The sequence below is a fragment of the Aquarana catesbeiana genome, linkage group LG08 (assembly GCF_042186555.1).
Source record: "Aquarana catesbeiana isolate 2022-GZ linkage group LG08, ASM4218655v1, whole genome shotgun sequence".
NCBI lineage: Eukaryota > Metazoa > Chordata > Amphibia > Anura > Ranidae > Aquarana > Aquarana catesbeiana.
In genome coordinates, this window is record NC_133331.1 from 32,294,275 (window position 1) to 32,315,070 (window position 20,796).

Below are 20,796 nucleotides of genomic sequence, written 5' to 3' on the forward strand. Positions count from 1 at the left end.
AGAAATTTGGTAGCTGATATTGAAGGTTCTTCTGAGATATCATTTTCATCCTTCCTTCACTTCTTAGTGAGCTGTTGACCTTTAGTAGCCTACTTGAAGTGATGGCAGAGCTCCTAACCTGCAGACTTTTCTGGGTCAGCAACAAATCAAGGATATGGATATGCGCCCCAGGGTTTGCACACAGCTGCGGGAAGTGGATTTTTTTTTTTAAATAACTAAAACTAGGCAGTTTCTTTGCTGTAGAAGTTAAACGTGTTGTTAAATATTAAAGTTGCAAAATAATAAAAAGTGAGTGATTATTATAACTTAAAGGGTAAGTTCACTTTTTCAGGAAAAAATGCAAGGTGAAGTAAATCGGAATATTCTGGCCACCCCTTCCTGACCCTGATACACATAGTGGCCGTGATGTCTTGTGCTGCTGGTGTAGCGGTGAAAAGATTTGTGAAAAGTGCCCATGGAGAGCAAAGGAACAAGTCCACATTGTTCCCCCCCCCCCCCCGGCAGGTGATGCTCATGTTTGATTTTCTGTTTCAAAGGTGTTTATTGATTTTTCACAAAAACTATATACCAATGGTGAAAATTATAGAAGTAGAAAAGATAACTGAGAGTGCGCTGAAGATTACATTAATATACATAGTACACAGCATAGTATACAGCAGTCAGTTGACAACGGCTGACTCTAGCCACTTGCCACCCGCCATATAGCAAAATGGCGGCGGAAAAGTGGTTTCAATACCCTGACCAGACGTCACATGACGTGGCGATCGTTGTTGCTGTGTGTCAGTCTGACACCCCGCAACACCGATCTAGGTAAAGAGTCTCTGACGGAGGCTCTTTATCACATGATCAGCCGTGTCCCAGTGTAAAAAGGAAGAGCCAGTGATCGGCTTTTCCTCACTCGCGTCTGTCAGACGCGAGTAGAGGAGAGCCGATCAGCTGCTCCTCTGACGTGGGGGTCTGTTCTGATCGATTGTCAGCGAAGCCCCCGCAAGGATGCCCACGCTGGACCACCAGGGATGCCACTAGGACCGCCAGGGATGTCACCACCAGGTATGCCACCATAGACCACCAGGGATGCCGATCAGTGCCCACAATGGGCATCACTGATTGGCAGGCATTATTGTTTGGCATCCATCAGTGAAATACAATCTGTGCCGCCTATCAGTGCCCATCTGTGCTGCCTATCAGTGCCCATCCTTACCGCCTATCAGTGCCCATCCTTACCACCTATCAGTGCCCATCTGTGCCGCCTTTCAGTGCCCATCCTTGCCGCATATCAGTGCCCATCAGTGCCACTTATCAGTGCCCCATCAGTGCTGAATATTAGTGCTCATCATCAGTGCCCATCAATGCCACCTCATCAGTGCCACCTCATCGGTGCCCATCAGTGCTGCCTTATCAGTGCACGCCAGTGCAGCCCCATCAGTGCCCATCAGTGAAGGGGAAAACTTACTTATTTACAAAGTTTTGGTCTTTTTTTTATTTGTTTAGCAGAAAATAAAAATAAAAATCCCAGAGGTGATCAAATACCACCAAAAGAAAACTCTATTTGTGGTAACACAATGATAAAAATTTTGTTTGGGTACAGTGTAGCATGACCGCGCAATTGTCATTCAAATTGCAAAATCACTTACAATTTTTATGGGCAGGAAGGTGTATAAGTGCCCGGTATTGAAGTGGATAGAAAGCATTCCATACGGCATATTCTAAAGTGCATCCAAGGAAAAGAGATGAACCCACAGTAAGCAACTAAGCAACATCATTCCTAAGTATCACAGTGCCAGTTATGAGAAAGTCCGCTCTTGATAGTGGCAGAATGAACATAAACATCTCTTCAAACAGAAATTGCATATAGAACCTCCCATCAGCCTATGAGTGTGAGCACAGGACTCAGCGTATAGAGAAGAGGGGGAAAAGATGGTATAGAAAGGAAGATAATGAAAGGGCTAGGGAAGAAGAAAAGGAGAAGAGTGCCCGTCCTACAGTCTTCTTCTCCACACATCCGCTCTCATCCAGACTGGAGTTGTAAATATGAAATCTTAGGAATCCAGAGCTTTTCAAACAATGATTGTCTCACAGCACACTTATGCCCCGTACACACGGTCGGATTTTCCGATGGAAAATGTTCGATGGGAGCTTGTTGTCCGAAATTCCAACCGTGTATAGGCTCCATCGGACATTTTCCATTGGAATTTCCGTCACACAAAATTTGAGATCTGGATCTCAAATTTTACGACAACAAAATCCGATCGTGTGTACACAATTCCGACGCACAAAGTTCCATACACGCTCGGAATCAAGCAGAAGAGCCGCACTGGCTATTAAACTTCCTTTTTCTCGGCTCGTCGTACGTCTTGTACGTCACCGCGTTCTTGACGTTCGGAATTTCCAACAAGATTTGTGTGACCGTGTGTATGCAAGACAAGTTTGAGCCAACATCCGTCAGAAAAAATCCATGGATTTTGTTGTCGGAATGTCTGAGTGTGTACGGGGCATAACCATTTTTTTATAGGCATTATCCAGGTTAATTTGCACTTCATCAAAGATAGATCAACCACCATGCCCCTCCAGGCTGTGGCTATCTCTCTTAGCCACTAAAAAAAAAAAAATAAATAAATGTTTGAGTATGCCTGGGAAGATGTCAACTGGTTTATTTAGAAGGGCAACCATGGCATTCTTGGTGATATTAACCTTGGTTCCTAAATTTAGCATGGAGTTAACTCACATTCAGAATCACCTAAACTTGGGGCAGGTCCACCATATGTGGTAATACTGTTGCCACCTGACCACATCTGCGAAAGCAAGAGGAAGAGTATACAGGGTACATTTTAGAGAGCCTCTCAGGAACTAAGCACCATCTGGAAAAAAACTTATAACCGGCTTCAATCAATGTCACATTCATAATACTTTTGTGAATTTGAGAGTTCCAGTGCCTCCAATTCTGTTCCTCAGTTTCCCAGCCTAGATCTCTTTCCCATGCTAACTGGTATGATAACATATTAGGCATAGAAGCCACCTATATAACATTGAGCTGCCACCCCTCTGCACTGTCTCCAAAGCATTTATTTCCATAAACTATTCTCAGCGTAATATCAGAAGTAGATTTCTGGAGTGAGTGAAAATAGTGTAAGATTTGTTGTAGTCTGCACAGCTCTGGGGGCGACAACCTCAAGTTGCTGAGTGAAAGGAAAGGGGGTGTATACCTTTGTGGTCAAAGAAGTGTCCAATGCAATATAAACCTTTATTTACCACCATTGAAATTGATAGACCTGTAGGCCAGGTAGGAATATGGGATTATTAAATAGCAGGGCGATCAGGGTATCAGGAGACTGAAGTGGCCATCTCCTACAGGAGGAATACCACAAATTCAGAGAGTGAGATAAAGTAGGGTTTAGAACTATTTTATGAATTTTAGGAGAGACCCACACTACTAGATCTAGTGGTAGTGGAGCACAGGCCTAACCTTCTCGAGAACTCCAATCTGGCCTGTAGGAAGCAGAGTAGATTTGAATCAGCTGGGTCAATTGAGAGGCATTATAATACTTTCCAATGTCCAGGAACCCCCCAACCTTCCCAATTCTAAAGTATGGCAAGTCAGTCTACTCTGGATCCCCAAATCATTTTCAGTATGCTTGTTTGAAACTGATTAAAGCGGAGCTCCACCCAAAAGTGGAAGTCCTGCTTTAAGCATCCCCCCCTCCTATGCCACATTTGGCATGTCATTTTTTTTGTTGGGGAGCAGGTACCTAGTTTTGACAGGTACCTGCTCCCACTTCCTCTAGGCGACTCGAGCGGACGTTCTCCTCTCCCCCTCCCTCCTTGCAATCTTCTGGGACATATCACAGGTCCCAGAAGATTGCCTGACCATTAAGAAGGTGCTGCACGACTCCCACATGTGCAGGGCGCACCCAGCTGTGAAGCTGCAAGCTGTCACAGCTGGGTGCCCACTCTTGTAATGGTGCCAGGGAGAAGAGAGGGAGAGAACCGAAGCCTTGGGCGGCCACATCGCTGGACCGTGGGACAGGCGAGTGTCTGTTTATTAAAAGTCAGCAGCTACACTTTTTGTAGCTGCTGACTTTTAATAAACACAAAAACGACTGGAACTCCGCTTTAAGCATCTTTATAGGTACTTGTATGGGAAGAGTTCTAAAATAATATAAAAGTTTAGGTAGATTTGACATTTTAACCAATGCTATCCTACCCATTCAATACAAAGAAGTAGTTGACCATTTCTCCAACTCTTATATTCCTTTTTACTCCTCTGCTACTCCATTAGCCTGGGGAAGTAAAGTGGTGTTCCCAGTATGTATGAGGAACAAGGGACATGCCATTATCTCCCACTGTTACGTGAGAAGAAAGAGAATCCTTAGGCGCTGTGTAAGCTCATGAATTACATACACATAGGGTTTCTTTTTTTTTATTCTCACAGGAACAGGGATTCAGTTTAAAATATTTTACATTGTATTCGTTTTTAATAGGGCTTTCCCAGATAATGTAATTTTCTTCTGATGGCAAGATATAAAAGTAACACTTAAGCCTCGTACACACGATCGGATTGTTGGCCAACAAAACCGTGGACTTTTGTCCGAAGGGCGTTGGCCCAAACTTGTCTTGCATACAAACGGCAAGGAATTGTCGGCCAACAAATACGAATGTAGTGACGTACTATGTTGTTTTTCAGCTCTTTAGCGCCACCCTTTGGGCTCCTTCTGCTAATTTCGTGTAGAGTAGAAGTTTGGTGAGTGTTGATTCGCGCTTTTCATTTCACGCTTTTCATTTCGCGCTTTTCAGTTAGTTTCTGAACGGCCGTTCGTCAACCAGACATGTTGCGGAATCGGAGGAGATAACGTGTTATTTATTATTGGCCTTGGAGTTCTTGCTTTGACATTATTTTTTTAGTTGAATAATGATTTGATTTGGTATATTTCCTATATCTTTGGATGCATAGAATGCACATTTTGGTTAAGTCTATTGGCAGATAGCATGTCTAATTTTATTTGTTTGCTTTTTTTAATGCACAATAAAAAAATTGTGTAGAATAATACTTGGCTATGTGTTTTACTTCAAATGACAGTTTGGGAGTAGGCAGTTACATTTAAAAAAATACAATGTAAAATTAACAAGGGACATTAACATAGTTGTAGCTTTGATCTTAAAAACTACGGATAATGGTGGAGATAAGAAAATTCCTGGATTGCCGCACTCTGAAGAAAGACATCTTTATTGTAGAACTTAAAAAATCCAAAATACAGTCACATAAATAGAGACAGGACGGGGTATAATCGCTAACGCGCTTCACATCACATCAAGGACGAGCCAGAAGCGGTCGGTCTTGTAAACTAGCGTTCGTAATGGAGAATTAACATTCATGACGCGGCAAATTATGAAATCACCAAATACAGCGCACAATTCTTCTTCTTTAATGGGATAATAATGAAGCTGCTTTGCTGGTGATACTGATGGAGTTATTGCAAACTAATTTTTTAAAGGCTTTTTTTTTCTAGTGATATCAAGAATAATATTATTATTCTTTTTTTTTCTTTTTTTTTTGGCAAGTTACCACAACACCATTATCCCGTAGTTTTTAAGATCAAAGATACAACTATGTTGGTGTCCCTTGTCAATTTTACATTGTATTTTTTTAAATGTAACTGCCTACTCCCAAACTGTCATTTGAAGTAAAACACATAGCCAAGTATTATTCTACACAACTTATTTATTGTTCATTAAAAAAATAAAAATAAAATTAGACATGCTATCTGCCAATAGAACTTAACCAAAAAGAGCATTCTATGCATCCAAAAATATAGAAAATATAACAAATCAAATCATTATTATTCAACCAAAAAATAATGTCAAAGCAATAATCCAAGGCCAATAATAAATAACACGTTATCTCCTCCGATTCCGCAACATGTCTGGTTGACGAACGGCCGTTCAGAAACGAACTGAAAAGCATGAACTGAAAAGCGCGAACCGAAAAGCGCTAAATGAAAAACGCAAAAAGAAAAGCGCGAATCAACACTCACCAAACTTCTACTAACACAAAATAAGCAGAAGGAGCCCAAAGGGTGGCGCTAAAGAGCTGAAAAACGTCTAGTATGTCACTACGTTTGTAATTGTTGGTGTAGCGTCACATATGGCAACCCATCACATTTCCCTACCCGCTGGAGTGCGCATATGCGTTATAACACTTTTACGACAAAACTCCACCGCTATGTCCAGGTTCAAGCCCCACCATCTAAGTGGACATAGAGTTAGATTATAATTATGCCACGCGAAGTGAGGCCATGCCCGAAGCGTGGCGAGCGAAGCGAGCCCGCAAGGGGTGTGGAGTTTTGTCGTAAAAGTGTTGGAACGCATATGGTGGCGTCGCCCATGCGCACTCCACCGGGTAGCGAAATGTGATGGGTCGCCATATGTGACGCTACATTGGCCAACAATTGTGTGCCGTGTGTATGCAAGCCATGTTTGGGCCAACGCCCTTCGGACAAAATTCGACAGACTTGTTGGCCAACAATCCGATCGTGTGTACGAGGATTTACAGTCACAACAAATTAGATGAGCTCATCAGAGTGTTTTTTTTTTCTCTAAAATCTGTGCTTTTGATGGTATGGATTGACAGTAAATTTGCTATTAAAAGTACCTTTCAGAGGGAGCGATGGCAGCTATTCTCAGACTGTGTGTAAATCTGTCTTTTTATAGCTTTATCCTTGTATTTAAATCATGTTTTGTGTGAATATAGTGTGACAGCATGCTGTTAGATCTATAATACAACAATTTATGTAAATCAATGAGCAAGTCCCAAGAGTTCCACTGGCTGAAGTTCTTTCTAAGTGAAGCACATCCTACCTATCAACTTTCTGAGAAAGAAAAACAAGAGGCTCCATTCTACACCTCATCTGATGCTTCTATCAAGTGTGATACAAAAACTGGAAATAAAAAATGACTACAAAAATACAAAACATGCACACGATAGTTTTTACATTTTTTTAAGTGATGCTAAAGGTTTATTTTTTTTTTTCAAAAATACCAAACATGTTATACTTACCTGCTCTTTGCAATGGTTTTGAACAGAACAGCCCTGATCCTCCTCTTCTGGAGACCCCCGCTGGAGGTCCTGGTCCCCATAGCAAGCCACTTGCCTGCCCTGTAAGAAACCATCTTTGAAGCCGCAAGACTTCACTGCCGGTTTTCCTTGGTTAAGATACCAGCGCTTGGACCTGTAGCTGATTGAAGAATCGGCTTGGGTGAGGACATTGCTGGGTTCCTACAGTATTTTGCTGACTTTTTTTTTTTATGGGAAGGGGGGGGGGGGGGGGGATAGAAGCTCCTCTTTAATCATAGAAGTCTGTAGAGTATCTTATTATATAAGAATGTGCATTTACCGTAAAATGTGAACTATCCTTACATACTGTGGTGTATTTTCATAGCGAAAGAGTTCTATTATTGTTTTATTGTTCACGGAGTGTCCTTGATGGAGAACATTGTTCTTAAAGGATATGTAAAAAGCCATAGGCGTCGCCAGGGGGTGGCTATCGAGGCTGGGGCCCCGAATCTGGAGCCCATAGCCCCTAGTCTCGGCTGGGGCGGGCGGGTGGGCGGCATTAGAGGTGGAGGAGAGAGACGAGTGGACGGACAAGCAGAGATCACATCATCTCTCTCTCTGTCCGCTCCGAGTCACCACTCTTCTGCCCTCACAGCTGAGCCACTTCAATGTGGGAGCAATGTGCGGCAGGGAGCAGAGAGATGACATCATCTCTCACTGCCTGCCACACGGCGCTCTTCCTCCCTCACAGGGCGGGCCTCTTAAATGTCGGAGGTGCGGCGGGGAGCAGAGAGATTACATCATCTATCACTGCCCGCCCTGCATCTCCACTCTCCTGCCCTTACTAAATGGACCAGTGCTGTCAGCCTGCCACCAATGCAGCGACAATGCACATTTGGTGGCACTGGCTGGCATGACAAGTGACAATCTGCTAATGGTGGCAAGTGACAACCCAAATTTAGTGACAGGTGACATGGCAAGTGACAATCCACATCAGGTGGCAGGTGACGGGGCAAGTGACAATCTGCAAATGGTGGCAGGTGACGTAGCAGGTGATGGAAATGGTGGCAGGTGACGTGGCAAGTGACAATCTGCAAATGGTGGCAGGTGACGGTGGCAAGTTAAAAAGCTGCATCTGGTGGCAGGAAATGTGGCAAGTGAAATGCCCAGGGCTCCCACTGATTCTGCATTATGGTGAGTTGAACCACTTCATTATATATTAGAATGTAACACTAGAAACAATGCGCTTCGATCACCCTGACACCATATCAACCATGGTGCCATAATGATTGAAAACGCCAACACCAGCCTTTGCCCGCGAAAAGTTGCTTACCACCGGAGTGCCCCCCCTCCCCCCAGGTCTGCAGAAAGGTTGGTGACCGCTGCTATGGGCTCTAGCCCCAGATCTTTTGCAGACCTAGCAACACCCCTGTGTAAAGCGTTGTTTTTTTCATCAGTACCTATCAGTGCTGCCCATCAGGGCTGCCTATTAGTGCAAATCAGTGCCATCTACCAGTGTCGCCTTATCAGTGCCCTTCAGTGTCACCTTATCAGTGCCCATCAGTGCAGCCTCATCAGTGCACATCAGTGAAGAAGAAAAATTTTTTTGCAATTTTTTTTAAAAGAGTTTAAGAAAAAACGTTTTTTTTTTAAACAGTGGTGATTAAATGCCAACTAAAAAGTTCAATATGTTTAAAAAAAATGATAAAAAATGTCATATAGATACAGTGTAGCATGACTGTGCAATTGTCATTCAAAGTGTGAGAGTGCTGAGAGTTGAAAATTTGCCTGGGCAGGAATGGGGCGAAAGTGCCCGGTATAGAAGTGGTTATTGAAAGTGTATTTTTGTTGGGTGTTGGACAAGCCCTTGAATCTCCCCCCTCCCCAAAAAAAAGTCCCTGTTTGCCCTGCCATTCGTCTATCAGTAGAATGAAATAGAATTTAAAACAGAAGAAAACAATCTTCATACAATTTTCATCTGCACTTGAACTTGTGGCTGCCCACCAGGGTTGCCAACTGCCAGTAAATTTACTGACAGTTTGTAAAAATCAGTGATTTTTTTTTTTACAACTGCCAGTAAATATCAGGGGCTGATAATTTCATGCTGTGTTGACTTTTTAAGTGTAAATCAAGCAAATTACTTTGTTATAGGTATTGTCAGTGTGTTCCATATCATGTTTATACTGTTCAATAGATTCGTTTTCGTCTGAATGCATTTTTATCCAAATTTCCGGTATTTTCGTTATTGTTTTAACAAACGATAACGAAAGTGCAGAATCCGAAAACCGAAAGATCCGACATAAACAAATGCTTTATTTTCATTTTTGTTGCGGCAACAGTTCGATATAGATAGGAGATTCGACATGACGCTGACAATAGTGATCTGTTGTCCATCGAACCTGTGGTCGAATGTGCCTAACCTTAGCTCTATTAGTTCAAGATTATTCTACATAGAGAGAAAAGATTCGACATAGAGAGAAAAGATTCGACATAGAGAGAAAAGATTCGACATAGAGAGAAAAGATTCGACATAGAGAGAAAAGATTCGATATTATAGAGACCATAGCAAAAAAAGGTCGAATGTGCCTAACCTAACTCTATTAGTCCAAGATAATTTGACATAGAGAGAAAAGATTCGACATGAAGATTCGACGAAGCAGTCGCCGCGAGCGGACATTTATGGTCAAATGCTCCGCCCATAGGCTATAGAAGAATTCTAATGTTGGTTGACTAGTAATAATAATTAATAAATATAATTATTACTAGTGTCATACAACATTAGATTTCTACTTGTAGGCGGAACATTCGACCGGAAATGTACGATTGCGGCGTCGCACAGTTTAGCTGCTTCGTCGAATCTTCTTAGAACATTCGACAGACACCATAAGCCTTCAATGACAGATTCGACCTTAATTATTTCGGATTTTCGGATGAATGCATTTTTTAACAAAACAAAATAAATAAAAACGAATTTCGGGAGTAACTAAATGTATTTTTCGGTTGGAAACGAAATATTTCAGTGTGCACATGTCTACTATTGAAATATTCACTGTGTTAGTTTTCAATAGGAGTTCTGTAATTTCTCAGGTTGCCATTAAAAAAATGTGCTCCGCCAGTAAATTCTCCATGTTTTGTCAGTAAAAAAAGCTGCGGGAGGTTGGCAACCCTGCTGCCCACAGGTAAATGGGCACAATTTGCCCATGATTGTCCTAACTTGAAATGTAGATTATTTTAATACGTTACCATTGTGAGTTATGAGAAGCAGCTTTATTGGCCAAATATATGGGCGTTCAGGTTTTGAAGTTCATCATTGCTCTGATGAATCGGTGATCAATGAACAATGGTTCATTGATCACCGATTCATCAGAGCAATGTTGAATAGTACATAGTATTGATTTTTGATGGCTGTCTATTTCTCTTGTTTGGAATAATAGACAGCCTGATTGCAGAGAAAATATGCCACTCATGTCTAAATGGAAGGCCAAGTATTGATGAACACAAATCTGGAAGTTTGACAAGGCATTGTGTCCCAGGCCATGGTGTCAGTGCCTGCAATACAAAGTAGAGTGCGCTTGACTTGCAGGTTATTCACAATTACCTTGGGTTTCCATGGCAACAGCAACTGAAAAGCAAACTGGTACAGAAAGAAAATAGTGCCAGCTACTAAATATGATGAAAACGAGAGGGAACAGGCAGGCAGAACATTTGCGCATTCTTTGTTTCCAGGACGTTTAATAATAAGTAACTGGGTGAAAACAATTCTTTGTATTGTAGACTGGGAACATTCTTTTCTTCACCCTCAGATACCCAACTATTACTAAAATATCAACACACATGACATTAACCACTAGCCGACCAGCGCACGACGATGTACGTCGGCACTATGGCACGGCTGGCCAAATAGGCGTACAAGTGCGTCCCCTTTAAATCGCAGCATTGTAAGCGCGCCCGCCGCGTGCTCCGTGACCGTGCCCGCAGGTCCTGTGGACTCGATGTTCGCCGGGGGCCCGCGATCGTGTTACGGAGCGGAAGAGCGGGGAGATGCCTTTGTAAACAAAGCATTTCCCCGTTCTGCCTTGTGACATGACAGAGATCAATGCTCCCTGTCATCGGGAGCAGTGATCGCTGTCATGTCAGTGGCAGCCCCTCCCCCCCACAGTTAGAATCACTCCCTAGGACACACTTAACCTCTTGATCACCCCCTGGTGTTTAATCCCTTCTCTGCTAGTGTCATTTACACAGTAATCAACGCATTTTTATAGCACTGATCGCTGTATAAATGACAATGGTCCCGAAATGGTGTCAAAAGTGTCCGATGTGTCCGCCATAATGTCGCAGTCATGATAAAAATGGCAGATCGCCGCCATTACTAATAAAAAAAATAATAATAAAAATGCCATAAATCTATCCTATTTTGTAGATGCTATAGCTTTTGTGCAAACCAATCAATATTTTTTTTTTTACCAAAAATATGTAGAAGAATACAGTACATATCGGCCTAAACTGAGAAAAAAATTAGTTTTTTTATATATTTTTAGGGGATATTTATTATAGCAAAAAGTAAAAAATATTGCTTTTTGTTTCAAAATTGACGCTCTTTTTTTTTGTTTATTGCGCAAAAAATAAAAACCGCAGAGGTGATCAAATACCACCAAAAGAAAGCTCTATTTGTGGGAAAAATAGGGCATTAATTTTGCTTGGGTGCAACGTCGCACGACCGCACAATTGTTAGTTAAAGCGACGCAGTGCCGAATCGCAAAAAGTGCTCTGGTCAGGAAGGGGGTAAATCCTACCGGGGCTAAAGTGGTTAAAGATTGTGCACTTTAAAACACAACAGTTACCTCAATATGTCCAGGTAAATCAAAAAGATACAACCCTGGAGATACAACTGGTTCCTTTTTCTGCCGCTGTCCCTTGAAAGCTGCACTGGGGTCTTCAACAGTCCTGACAGCAGGGGCGTTGCTAGGTCTACAAAAGATCTGGGGCTAGAGCCCATAGCAGCGTAGTAAAGAAAGTCATACACTTGGGCGGGCATACACATGTATATACAGTAATATACGTGTGTGTATATATCCCCAGAGAGTCCCCTCTTACATCAGGGTCCCCAGAGAGCCCCCCTTACATCAAGGTCCCCAGAGAGCCTCCCCCATTCATCAGGGTACCCAGAGGGCCCCCCATTTACATGAGGGTTCCCAGAGAGCCCCCCCCCCTTAAATCTGGGTCCTTAGAGAGCCTCTGCCTTAAAATCGGGGTCCCCAGAGAGCCGCTCCCTTACTTCAGGGTCCCCAGAGAGCCCCCCCACTTACATAAGGGTCCTCAGAGAGCCTCCCCTCCCCTTTGGGGACTCCTGCAGAGACTCGGGGCTATTGCCCCCAGATTCGGGGCTATAGCCCCAAAAGCCACCCCCTAGCAACGCCCCTGCCTGACAGTTCAAGTTTTTTTGTGTTTCTTGATAAATGTGCCCACAGACGTGGGCAGTAGATTGCATGAGCTCAGTTACTCAGTTATATAAAAGAAAGCCTGCTTAGGATTACTTTTAATGTACAGTATACGGTGGATATAAAAAGTCTACACACCCCGTTGTTAAAATCTCAGGTTCCTGTGATGCAAAAAAATGAGACAAAGATAATTCATTTCAGAACTTTTTCCACCATTAATGTGACCTATAAACTGTACAACTCAGTTGAAAAACAAACTGAAATCTTTTAGGAGGGGGAAATAAAACTGAAATCTTTTAGGAGGGGGTCCCGCGGACTCGATGTCCCCCGGGTGCCCGCGATCGTGTCACGGAGAGGTAGGACGGGGAGATACTTTTGTAAACAAAGCATTTCCCTGTTCCGCCTAGTGACAGGACAGATTTATTTAATGCATATAAATCACAGTTGAGGTCAAGCTATGTGTTGGGAACATGATGACATTGATAGGCTTGACGCGTTTCGTGGCCAGTTGCCACTCATCAGGAGAAAACGCATAGCGTATCTCAAAAAAATGTTTTTTCAGATACGCAATGCGTTTTCTCCTGATGAGTGGCAACTGTGATTTATTTGCATCCTATAATCCATTTGTATCTATTATTCAATAAACATTGGCTTTTTATACTAGTTACTTCCATGGGATACTATGCAATTTCAGATGCGTGCATGTACATACATGAATTCTTCTTTTTTTTGGATGCTATCGCCTTGTGTATATAGATAAAAATACTCATCTTCAACGCTTTGTTTATATGCCAATTAAACAATTTTAATATTTCTCCTACCACGTGTCTTGTGCCTCACTCAAAGTCCCAAAAACCCGCTTCTTATTTCTGCTTATTTACTAAGGTCTGGAGCAATTGCACTTTGCAAAGTGCATAGTCTTTTTGCCTTTAGGAAATCAACCCCATTGACTCTTTTAATATATCCACAAATACAGAGCACGTAGGCAGGTGCAGTCTATGTTCTCCACTGCAGGTGGTGCTATTCCATAGCAGCAATGCTATAGCGAGAGAAGCTATGTTTCTCTATCATTTCCTTGGTCACTCGGGTAGTGATCCAATTGGATGCACATACTCCAGGTGACCTTCGTGGCCATTTTAGGTCAGGCAGAGTCTATTTAAGACTCTGACTCCTGAGTTTGGCGTTCTTTATGCAAGTGGGATGGTGTGCTTAGCGCAACTGATGTAGGGACTGCCTGCTTCTATCAGTTTGTGATCTCCAGTGACTGCATGAGTGCATTGCAGCACAGAAATCATTATGGCTCCTGGAATTAAAGGCATTTGATTAAATCGGAGTTCCAACTGTGAAAATTTTTTTTTTTTTTGGATGAATATCTTAATATTTAAAAAGTTATTACTAGCAGTCACGTGTCTCTTTTTTAAACGCTGCTCGATTGACGATTTAATTGAGCAAGATCTCTTTTATTCCTTGCTCTTGGCTATTACCATCTTGCTTGTGGGCATGTGAAGCCCACAAGCATTATCTTACGGGCTCTGGTGCAGCTGAGTGACCAGCATGCACCGCCCGTTCTCGCGCATGCGCAGTATGTACGGCGCAGCGCCGTACACTACTGACGTTGCCATCACAATGGGCGGCGTTGTTGGAAGTGCCCGCCCCCGTTGTGATGGCAGCGAAGCCCTCGGCGCTGCCCACTGACTCCTGGGAAATGATGACAAGTATCTCCCCAGGAGCACTAGCGAGCACGGGCGCCGAGGGAAATTACGTCAGGCGCCAGGGAAAGGAAGAGGCAGATTACGAGAGACCCCTTAGCAACAGACATGAAAAGGTGAGTAAAAAAAAAAAAAAATGTTTCCAAATGTTGTTAATTGTGTTTAATGCTGCAGAATAATGCAAACTTAATTTTATGAGTGGAACTTCCGCTTTAAACAGGTGTGCTGAGCAGATGTCTTTGTTCTTGTCCATGTCTGCATTTACAGAGCAGGCTGCTGACTGTAAAACACACAATGTTTACACTGGTCTGGGTTGTAATAGCAGCTCTCAAATACCAGGAAACGAAAGACATTGGTAAGAAGTTTAGTTTGACTAATTGCTTTTTTTCCACAAATATATTAAGTGGTTGTAAAGGCTTAAGGCATTTTATGCATGAAGGTAAAAAAACCTTCTGTGTGCAGCACCCCCCCCAGCCCCCCTAATACTTACCTGAGCCTGATCTCGATCCAGCGATGTGCTGTAGAGCAGTGTCTCTCCCGTGTTTCTCCCTCCTCATTGGCTGAGACAGCAGCGGGAGCCATTGGCTCCTTGCAAACGAAAAGGTCCGGACAGCCGCACTCCAGGAAGTAATAATCCAAGTATCTTTATTATAAAATCAGGAACACATCAGATACAGGACATCACGGACAGAGTGTACAGATCATAGGCTAACGCGTTTCGCACTTGTCCAAGTGCCTACTCATAGCTCATTGGCTCCTGCTACTGTCAGTCACAGCCAGCGAACCAGTGAGGAGGGAGCGGGGCGGGGCCAGGCCACGCTCTATGTCTGAGTGAACAGACAGAGCAGTGGCTCGTGAGTGAGCCTGCTTGGGTGCCCCCCATAGCAAGCTCCAGGAGGGAGGAGCTAGGAACGCCAACGGGGGGACCCGAGAAGAGGTGGATCAGGGCTGCTCTGTGCAAATCCATTACACAGAGCAGGTAATTATGAAATGCTTGTTATTAAAAAAAAAAAGCCTGTAACATCATTTTAAATAAATGAACACATTTTACAAGTAAATGTATCGTTTAGAAAATATCATCAATCACCATATATAAAGTCTCTTTGTTCTAGAAGGTCTTGCTCCTGTTTTTAGACTTTGCTATAGATTAATTTAGATTTTTTTTTCCATAGCCAGGTATTCATGAAAAAAAAATTAGGAAGGTATAAATTCTAAAAGCCTGTGCATAGTTAACAAAATATGCTGAGCTTAGATTAATATTTAACTAACAGTCTTTGAAGTGTAACGGATCTACTGTATTTAAAACAGAATGTTAGACCCTATTTGTTTATTGCACCTAAAGCTACACCTTGATCTTGTTAAATGCATTTTTAATGAACCTCTTGATTTTTCTGTCTGTGTTTAGATTCAAATAAAAGCTAAAGATTTAAGCGGAATCTAACTGTGAAGTTTCCCAGGCATAAAGTAAGCAGGTTTGGAGTAGTAAAATAAATTGGCATGACTACCCTTAACCCGCCTTCCTCACGTAGAACTCAGGGCAAGCAATTAACATTCAAATGTTTGCAAATTCCCAACATGCAGTACTAATATATATGAAAACAAAAAGAATCCTCTTACTTCTGTAGTTGCACATACTGTATAGAAATTAACTCTCAAATAAAAAAGAAACTTTAAAAAAACCCCTGACTTCTGTAGTTGAACTTACTATGTAGAAATTCATCCTTGAAAAATCAAAACTTTTGCAATAGCGCATGTGCTTGGAAAACTTTAATGTGGAAGTAAAACATTCATTGTCAAGGACATTAGTTGGTTCATGTACTGCAGGGATGTGCAGTCAGGGGAGGCAGGTAAGGCAGAGCCTCTCCTGCCATGAACATTAAAAAAAAAAGGCCAAAAAACAAACAAACATAAAAAAAAAAAAAGATCAAGCTTTGAGGGTCGTAGCTCGGCGATCTGAAGTCCTACCCCATCACTGGTCAAAATGTGGGGCTCCTGCCACTTATAGTTCCGGAGATACGGGGCTTCTTGTGCAGCCTGTCAGAAGCTACATACAGAGCGGCCAGTTTAAATACAAGCTGGCACACTGTTTGCAGCAGACTGAGAGGATGAGCTCACAGTGCCTCTCCTCACTTCTTCTCAGAAGCACTGAGCCTAATGGACAGCTTGGAGTCTTGGACCAATGGTAAAGCACCATTGGAACAAGCTGTCCAATAAAAATGCTGCAGTGGAGGCACGCCTCTCACTACAGTGTCATAGAAGGGGGCATGTGTCTAAAAGACAAATACTCCCTTCCAGCCCAGCCCTCTTAACTAGAAGGAAAAAAGATTTACCCACAATCCCACGTTTTTCTCACACAGTTAAGAGGGAGAATGAGAATCTGCTGCCTGCTGAAAAGGTACAAGTGAAATCATATATTATTATACTATATGTTATAAGATAATAATTTATTATTTATCCATTTACTGTAAAATTACTGGATTGAAGTTATAACTTCAAACTTCAGTAATTTGTCCGTTAAGCCACCTGCTTGAGTCCAGTTTTTGAAAATATAGTAAATTACCTTAAAAATAATATAAACGAATTATTTGTATATTGCTTATGGTAATTAACCCCTTGCCACCCAGGCCAAAACTGACACTTCTCTCCTACATGTAAAAATCTTTTTTTTTTTAACTAGAAATTTATTTAGAACCCCCAAACCTTATATATATTGTTTTAGCAGACACCCTGGAGAATAAAATGGTGGTCATTGCAACTTTTTATGTTACGCGGTATTTGCGCAGGAATTTTTCAAACGCGTTTTTTGGGGAAAAAACTGTTTCATGAATATATATATATATAAAAAAAACACACACACACGAAAGTTGGCGCCAAACTTCAGTACTTAAAAATCTCCATAGGCGACGCTTTAATTTTTTTTACAGTTTACCTGTTTAGAGTTACAGAGGAGGTCTAGTGCTGGAATTATTGCTCTCACTACAACTCATTACAACGATTGTGGCGTATGTAACCTGTGTGTATCTGGCTCTGATACTAGCCAGTGCCTCACCAGCCACTCACCTCACCGCACGTCCCTGATGTACTATAAGCTACTGTGTATATATATATATATATATATATATATATATATATATATATATATATATATATATATATATATATATATATTAGAAGAATGTATGAAAGGCCAATGCAAATACAATTTTTTTGCATAATGTATTGAGTGGATTTGAGTGGATTGAAGCGTTGTTTAATAAATTCAGAATGTCCATTATTCTGGACAAAATTTGAACACAATTTGTTGAGTCTATGATTGTACTGTTGAATATTCTAATGACTGATTTTGCTGAATTTTCGTCTGAACCTTTAAATGAAATTCTACTGGTGTATGACTAGCTTAGGTCTTTCATGATGGGTCTTAGCAATTTGCTCTCCCCTCTTCCTATGCATCTTCTCGATTACATTAGAGGTTAGAGGGCTCAGAAGTTGCCACGTCAGTAGGGAGGGGGAAACAGCTACTAAGAAAAAATATAAGTGAAAACTCTTTCTGCACAAAAGAAAATGACTCCACAGTTTTAGAGGGCTTGTTTTAGAGCATATTTACTATTCATTATTAATATTAAAAACATTTTGCATGCCCATATATGGGCACAGTTCTACTTTCATGTCCAGGTTTTTTTTTTTTTTATTAATATTAATAAAGTGGTTACGGTTATTGTTAATAGGGTTTTTACTATTATTATCAATCAAGTGGAGGAAATAATATAGCCTAGGTTCACTTTCAGCCAAATAAAAAAAAAACATAAGGTAATTCATTGTCACTTGATCATATTTATTATCCGATCAGGGAAGTCTCCCTGCTGTCAATACACAATAGCTCAGAGGACAGAGAAAAGAGAGTTCCCCTTGGGGTTTGGACTTTAGCGGCACTCGGATAAATGTAACAACTTAATGTTGTAGAAAAAGTATGCATATATTTATTAGAAATACATAGTTAAAGCATATGTTATGGAGTATACATTACAGCCACTACTGGTGATACAATTGTTACAAATAGATGGTATGTAGGAAATATCCTTCACCCAACGCGTTTGGGTGTCTGCTAGAGATACTCCTTCCTCAGGGGTAGATAGGATATGATAACTCTACAAAAAAAAGTACAAACAGTCAATGCCTATACAAATTATTAACCATAAAATACTATGCATGTATCTATTGCATTTTAAACTTACAATTGCAACAGTCAGATGCTTATAGCACACTCCATTGGATTAAAAACAGAAAGCAAAACGTACCCCCGGAAGACCGCCATCACCCTGGAAGGCCCAGCAAAAAGTATTGATTGAAAAGATACGCAACAGTCATCTATTCATTCGATACTTTTTGCTGAGCCTTCTCATGAGCTCTTCAGTTTTTTTTTTAGTCAGCCTGTTGGGTTGAATGAAAAAAAAAAATCAGCTAGTGTGTACTAGGCTTTGGTCCTGGGTTAAAGTTAAGATGTAATGATCCTATTGGGCATCAAATATGCCTTGCAGCCTGGACTTCTATGAAACATAAGGTCTCCGTCCTCATTTTGTTACATGATGTTATCTAATGATATACTGTGTTGTATTATATGTTTGTGTATCCTCATTGCGTTAAACCTGTAAGTCTTCTCTTCTGAATAAATAAAAGATTTGAAAAATAAAATATGCCTTGCATAAAATCTTCCATAACAATTTTCCATAGCTGCGGAGTTAAAGGTGGCGCATAGAAGTGAATTGCGGTACGCGTCCATGCTCAGAATTTCTGGTATCTAGGGACTATGCCAAACGCACATGCACCAGGTTTATGCCAATGCACTAAAAACATCACCAACTGCCAACCTACCCATCTTTGCTCTCACCATTTTTTCTTGCCCCCCCTCACCAGTCTGCCGCCCCTCCTGCTCCCAATGCTCTACCACCTCCCTCTCTCTTCATGCCACCCTGGGCCCCATTCTTGACAATTCTGCCATAGGCGCACTGTCCCTATCACCACTAGACCCTGTGCCCTTTGTTCACCACTGCGAAACCATCACTATCACCACTCTGATCCCGTTTCCTCAGCACTCTGCCTCCACCCCTTTCTCTCTGCACCTTGCTGTCACCGCTCTTCTCTGCCCCACTCACAACTCTATAGCCCCAACAGTCTCACTATTCCAAAGACCCCCACACACTCACCATTCTACTAGCATCTATCTCCCCCCACCCCCATACCTAGCTTCCCTCTCTACCACAGTTGTCCCCATTCCAAGCCTTGCCTGCTTTGGAATGGGCACACTTTTGCTAGTTTCTGTATAAAATGATTATTTATGATACACGAGTCCCAATGAGGTGTATGGGAATTTCCCTTTAAGGCGCTTGTGTTTCTTCAGCTGTGTATTGCACATTGGCTGAAACCGTGAGCTTTCTTCTTAGTGTCTAAAAGCAGATAATGGCGTTCGTGATTTGAGTATTTACCGGGAGCTAATTCTATAAATAACTAGCAGCTTAATGAAATGATCAATATCAAGAGTTTCTTGTCTAGTCTGTTAATAAACAAGTCTGTAATCGGTGAAAGTCATCTAAGCCTTGTCTTGAATATAAAGGAATAGATTTTCGATGAGTCTACGCACCTAGCTTGTACAGCTAGTGCTCTACAGTATTTGGATTTAACAAATGATTTGGCTTTCTGAGGTTTTGTGCTACAGACATCTAGGACACCGATAGATATCCAAAGGTGATTGGATTTGAAAACATGATCCATTTGGCACTCAGTACTAGGGCAGGTTCTCGGACAGGGATGAATTATCCTTTTTTGAAGACTTCAGTGCTGTTGCAGCTCATTATAGGAGAAAGAAGAAGGTTCACTCAATATGACCTTTTGTATGGTAACTGGTGATTTTTTATCTGGGTAGGCGTTCTTCAAAGGTGAAAGTGAATAACACATTAAATTAATGGCAAAACTTTTTTTATTATTTTGAATAGAGTAAGGTAAGGTTATAACGTTATAACCCTTGTGAGGTTTTTTTTTTTTTCTGCGTCCCATTGGGAAAAGCTACCTTTACTTTTGTCCCATGGCCAAAACAGGTCACCAGAACTAGTGCCATGAAAAACAAAGGTGCCAAGGCGTTGGATCAGTAAAAAAGTGTCAGAATTTATTGTACACAAAATATCCAAACGTTTAGGCAAACGGGGGGGGCGGCACCGAGGTAGAGGGTGGTAATCCATAGCACAGCAACACAGACCAAGAGAGGGATCGGTGAGCTGGATGATGGTGAGCCAGGGCCAACAGAATCAGCCCACAAACAGCATCTGCACCGGCCTCCCTCTTAAGGCCCGTACACGATCGGACTTTTTGACAACAAACATGCAAATTAGCTGTTTTGGAGCAACATCCGACCGTGTGTACACTCCATCGGACAAACTTTTTCTGTTTCCATCGGACTTTTGTTGGCTGTGCGAACGGACAAACTTTCCAGCAACAAAAGCCAGATGGAGCAAAGTCCAATCGTGTGTACACAAAAGCATCGAACTTTTGTACAAACTACAGTACCCAGCCGCGAGAATGTTCTCGGCGACAGGGTACTGTACATCTCGCG

General features: G+C 41.8%; 1 protein-coding gene across 3 annotated transcripts in view; it reads left to right on the forward strand.

The window, feature by feature from the left end:
* The window catches only part of STK32C (serine/threonine kinase 32C), a 436,616-nt gene that overhangs the window by 93,060 nt on the left and 322,760 nt on the right, over positions 1-20,796 (forward strand). Inside the window, exon 2 of one of the 3 annotated variants that reach the window (XM_073595673.1) lies at positions 15,601-15,659. The exons of the other annotated variants lie outside the window; for them this stretch is intronic. Within the exon in view, the coding sequence (XP_073451774.1) occupies position 15,659 (1 nt within the window). The 5' untranslated portion in view covers positions 15,601-15,658. The remainder of the gene's footprint in view (positions 1-15,600; positions 15,660-20,796) is intronic. 3 annotated transcript variants of the gene reach the window in all.